At 41.1% G+C, this 6,000-nt stretch overlaps 1 protein-coding gene across 1 annotated transcript; it reads left to right on the top strand.

Annotated features, from left to right (window-relative positions):
* The first annotated feature begins 4,307 nt into the window (after positions 1–4,307).
* Positions 4,308–5,406, top strand: LOC310811174 (4-galactosyl-N-acetylglucosaminide 3-alpha-L-fucosyltransferase 9-like). Its single transcript, XM_083679261.1, has one exon. The coding sequence runs from the start codon at positions 4,406–4,408 to the stop codon at positions 5,324–5,326; it is 921 nt and encodes a 306-aa protein (XP_083535387.1). The 5' UTR covers positions 4,308–4,405; the 3' UTR covers positions 5,327–5,406.
* The last annotated feature ends 594 nt before the right edge of the window (positions 5,407–6,000 follow it).

Below are 6,000 nucleotides of genomic sequence, written 5' to 3' on the forward strand. Positions count from 1 at the left end.
ACACACACACACACACACACACACACACACACACACACACACACACACACACACACACACACACACAGTGACCAGTGACCACACACACTTACAGTAAATCTCCATCTCCTTACATTTGCATCACATTCGCACACATTTTGCTGAATCATTCAGGCTTCCTCTCTCTGCTCTGTCCACCTCAGATGTCTTACCAAAGCAATCCCTCATCACTCCAGCTCTCCGCCGTCTCTGCCCGTAACTGTTGACTCACAGAGAATTAAAACAAACAGACTGGGGTTAGTGGCGTCCTTCTGGGTCGGAGTCACCACTTGTGGTCATTTGGTCCTTCGCCTCCACTGGAAGAAGGGCTGCTCAAAGGACACACACACAAATGATCACATGATTTCACACAAGTGTCTTGCTTTATCTCAAAACTGTCAGCTATGCTAAGACTGACACTCCGAATCAACTAAAGGGGCTCAGATGAATGGGTTCTACTGTGTAGCATAATTTAATTGTGTTTCTTACAGGTTATAGTAATTTACCCTTGAGTTTTAGTTGCAAAATGGCTGCTGTAAAGTAGGACCTCCATGATAGATTCTTACTGTTGCTCTGTTGTCCAAAATCCTGAGGGGGAAGTTCCCTCCTTTGAACGCAAATACAAGAGAAGAAGAGATCACTTGGATGTGAGCCATTGGCGTGAAAGTCAGAGAGAACGACAATTCCCAAAGCACACATCATCATCATCATCATCATCATCATCATCATCATCATCATCCTCATCCTTTATAACCACATCTGGTTGAAACCTTCATCATTCCTGCATGAATGGACACCTCAGAGAGTGATTTAATGGCCTAAATGACTTCATTCATTTTCTCCACTACACCCAATGGGGTCGCAAGCAAGAACTGACATGTACAGAGTAGATCTCGTCCCTCTTCTCAGTTATCCCATATCAAAGCATACACTACTATTACTCCACTGCACTGGGAGGCTATGCTGTTGTTGCAGGCACCACTCAGAATAGACACTACCTATTCATTACTGTCCATCAAAGCAGAGCAATCTGGAGTTTACACGTGTCCTCATTCCATTCCATGCATTACAATGAGCCCGTCCTCTGATTTCTACCTCCACCAGCCTCCCCTGAGATAGACATACTGTATACATCATCCACCGTCTCACATGGTTGGTCGCATGTGGACATCTATTTGAGCAATTAATCGCAAAATCTGGCATATGACTCATGGACCCATTAGGCCTCGGTAGTCTGGGGCTGCACTGTAACTGACACCAGCACTCTCAGCTTCAAAACAAATCACTTTCATGGCTGAAGAAGTTTATACAGACGGCTTTTTGGGGAGATATATCTTCCCATTCCACTCCTGGGAATGCAGAGCCATGATTCCAGTAGACAGAGGATCCCATTTAGTCCACAAAATACATCAACACATGATCAGTGTAGAGTATAGTACGTGAGGGACATATTTCTGCACTGTCGTGGGAGGGGGGTGGAAGTGAGGGGGTGCCTTGCATTGCATTTCTCAGCTCTCCCGTGACAGTGGAATGCAAAAACATGACTCCCTAGAAGTCAAACCATCTGCCTCACTCGTAATCAGCTTGTGTCGTGTCAGGGAGTTTACATTGAGGCCGCGCAGCTTGAAGAAAGCCCTCAGACTTCTCCATAAATCAGCTTCATGTTTAAGGACTGGTTCTTTAGCACATATTTGCTGTGTGACGCGCGGCCCCCTGTGGCTCAGTTGGTAGAGCATGGTGCTAACAACGCTTAGGTTGGGGGTTTGATTCCTGCTGGGACCATATATGCTGAAATGTATGCACTCACTGCAATGCAAGTCGCTTTGGATAAAAGCATCAGCTAAATGGCATATATATATACAGTATATATGCTTATCACAGTTGAAGTAGATGACTTCACCTCTGGGGGGCCGGGCCAAAGAGCTTAACCCTAACCCTAACCCTAACCCTAACCCAGAAACAGGGTATAGTGTTTACTAGTGCCTCGTAACTGTTGTCCACTTAGAGGGCCACAATACATGTGAGTTTTACTGCCAATCCATAACTTGTATGGTTTCAGATGAATTCTATGGTAGCCACGTGCCCACAAGCTAATATGCGATGATAAGTTGCATAAAGTCATATGGCGTAAGAACGAAAGAGCAGTTGGTATGTTTCACGAAGTGTCACACGTTACACAGATACGGCTCCTCGATTCAAAGTTGTGACCGGGGTCTCGAGAGGGTTGTTCAAGGGACACACTCTCAGCTTATTCAAGAATGCGACACCGCCAGGGAGCTAAGTCTGCCTTCTGCGTACAATGAACCCAATGGCATTCATACAATCTCCCCCCATCTGAGGAAATCTCTTGTTGCTCCACTGGGTGAAATGCAATAAACAAATCCCGTTATAGAATGCATTCCATCGCTGCAGCTGTGGCCAGCAACTACAAAGGAGGCAGGGCTGTGCAATGCATATGTGCCCCCCCATGTACCCTCCACACTCGCATGTCCTGCAGATGTTTCTCCTCTGAAACAGCATGTAGCACCGTCCATATGTCCCACATCACTTTGGGACAATATTTCTCAAGGTGAGACTTGTATTCAATAGTAATAACTCATCGTTTAGTTGGAACTGATGAATCAAATGGAAAATTGGATGAGATGTGTTTTGTGAGTAAGTCCAGGATCAGTAGAGTGCTTGGTTGAGAATGTGCACTGGGGTATTGTGAGGTCAAACCAAATATCACTCCTATATTAGATTTCTCTATTGAATCTTGATGAGTTTTACAGACCATTCTACGAAACACATTTTAGGGACATAATGGTGTTATGGGGCTATTAAAATGCACTTTTAACAAATTGCCTCATTGCCACATTTCAGCACTCATTCTTATATTTAACCCAACATTCAATCATATAGTTGAGCTTAAGCTGAGCACGCCCTTACCAAACATAACAAAAAGCAAACATACCTTTTGCGTGGTCAAGTGTGATTGGCCCTACCGGAAAACTTACTTGCGTGCTGGGGCTCAGATGCTCGATATGAATCCTCTTTGACGGTAAGCATTGTTTTCTTTACTTTCCTTTTCACTTCTCTTTCACATGTCTCTTTCACAAGATCAAATCTTCTTCTAAACACAGTAGGTCTACAATATAAACACTAGCTATACACTAGCTAAAACTAGATGCAGACACAAACCTGTTATTTTCTATTATGTTCCTCGATAAAATCTATCCTTCCTAGTTCACACAAGTACAGCATAATCAAGACACAATCAATCAATCAACAATTATTTAACTCCTTGTCAATAACTTTAACCATGATTGTGTGCTAACAGTGGAAAAGAACCTGGAATGCTCTTCTTGCTTTTGATCTGTGACTTTAATTTATAATACACATGAGTTATTTAACAGTGTAACACAAAACCTGGGCTGTTACGGTTAGGTATAATGTTCATCAGTTGTAACATTTCTTCTTGTACTTTTACTGTACTTCAAGGAAACCACGTGGGCCAGGGTAATCTTTTTCTCTAAACACATTCAGTTGCAGGAGTGGCCCATTAATAATAATATGAGGTGCTGTGTTTATGTAAATATCTACAAGATTTAGTATCTACAAGATTTAGTTAAGTGACCGTACCACTGAAATATGGTTTATGTATCGATGTAGGAAACCAAAGTAATCCATGGTAATAGTTATGGTAAATGTGTAGTTATAAAGGTAAAAGTGAATGTATTTCTGCATATGTTGTTGTTTCGATGTTTATTGAAATGAATTGAAAAGAAAAAGATGATTTCAATTTAAATGAGAAAATAGAATAAACTTCAGGAGCGTCAACATTAACTTTTGTGTCTCTCCTGCTGTCCCAACAGAATATTATTTAGTTGTTTCTGGTGGAAAAACAGCAAGAGGAACCTGCAACCTCGTATTACGATGGTACTTTTATTTGACAGATGAACATGACCTCTCATTAGGAACATATCACCAACACCGCTTTAAGGGGTAGCAGTATCTTAGAATTGACCTCTCGCCAATCAGTGGCTATCAATGAATGTATTACCTCATAACAGTACAGGCATGACCTGGTCACACTTTGAAACCATGTATGCACTTATCAACACAGCGTAGGCATACAGTACTAATAACACAACTGTTCCTGTTTGTTCATACACCACATATTCCTTCTACATTCTATTCAGTTCGTACAGCAGCTCAGGTATCCCAAGGCCAGTAACATTTGTCAAATTCACTTGTTTCTCTTTATTTACAGGGCAAAATAAAAAGGATGTCAAAAGGATTCAACAGAAATCTCAAAGTTGCTCTTGGGCTTGTGTGCTCAGTGATATTAGTTTTCTTTTTAAACTTTGAGCTAACATCAGATTATACTCAATGCTTGTCTTCACGGATGCCCATTGTGTTGTTGTGGTTCTGGCCACTGGGTTTGAGGTTTGACTTCACGGACTGCAGTACTCTTTTCGACATTCATGGTTGTGTGTTAACAGATGACAGATCCCTGTATGACAAAGCAGACGGAGTCATTATCTTTCACAAACATATCAGTGAGGATTTGCGAAACCTGCCCCAGTCTCCACGGCTCCCTTTTCAAAAATGGATCTGGTTTCATGTTGAATCACCAACGAATACAAAAATAATACCAGGCCTTGAAAACCTATTCAACCTGACGTTGAGCTATAGAAGAGATGCTGACATCACCGTGCGGAATGAGTTGACTGCGGTGAAGACTGAGATGGACAGTGAGTTTGTTCTGCCCAAGAAAGATAAATTAGTTTGTTGGATTGTGAGTAACACGGATCCTACAACTGGGACATTAGCAAGAGAAACGTATTATCAAGAGCTGATCAAACATATAAAGGTACACGTCTTTGGTGAACTTGCAGGAAGTCGTTTGAGGTACGAGGAGTATTACTCAACCATTGCAAGCTGTAAATTCTACCTCTCATTTGAGAATTCAATCCACAGAGATTACATCACTGAGAAGGTGAATGGACCACTTGTATCAGGAACTGTACCAGTTGTACTGGGCCCCCCAAGGCAGAACTATGAGGAGTTTATCCCAGCTGATTCCTTCATTCATATAGATGATTTCCATGATGCAAAAGAACTGGCTGAGTTCCTCCTCCACTTGGACCAGGACAATGAGACGTACATGCACTACTTCCGGTGGAGGAAGTTCCTCATGGCCAAGCCCCACCTCCTGTTACCCCATCAAGAGTTTATGCAACCTATCTGTTATGCCTGTGAACACATGGCCAGAAACCAAGGATATAGTGTTGTCCACGACCTTTACAAGTGGTACTTTGATTGAGTACATATTGTACCATCCATGTAACTTCATCAATTATATATCCATATGTCATTTACATTTTTACAAATTGATTAAAGCCCCAATGACATTTTAAAAAGAACAGCACGTTCCTTCACAGTTTAAACTATATTATTAACATTATTATAAAAATTACACAAACTTTACACCACTATTAAAGGGGCCATGTAGTAAAATAAAACAATTTCCTGTGTGTAATATGGTATTTGCAAGGTTGAAGTAACACTGTGAAATTGTGGAATGTATGATGACCATCCCTTGAGTATGACTGCAGTTAAGAAAAGTCTGCCTTGAATATTTTATTTTGTTTTTCTGTGGTACTGGCTCCTCACACTACATCACCCAAGGATCTGATTTAAATACACCAATGACAACCAAGTACAACTCAATAAATCAATAATATAATTAGTTTATGTTTTACATCCCCCCCGTTTTAGTCAGCACTAGCAGTGCATACAGTGACAGACAAGCACAGATAATAGCGCAGACTAAATTAAACTGATCATTTAAGTTTTGGTCAAATTCAGCAAGTTCAGAATAGAACACAATAAAGAAGATAAGTTATCTGGTTGTTTGAGCTAGCACAGCTAGCTAGTTACTTATTATTTAGCAGAATTGTTAACAATTTTACAAAGCTAGCTCCAAAGTAAGCAAAA

Source organism: Argentina silus (assembly GCF_951799395.1).
Source record: "Argentina silus genome assembly, chromosome: 10".
Taxonomy (NCBI): Eukaryota; Metazoa; Chordata; class Actinopteri; order Argentiniformes; family Argentinidae; genus Argentina; species Argentina silus.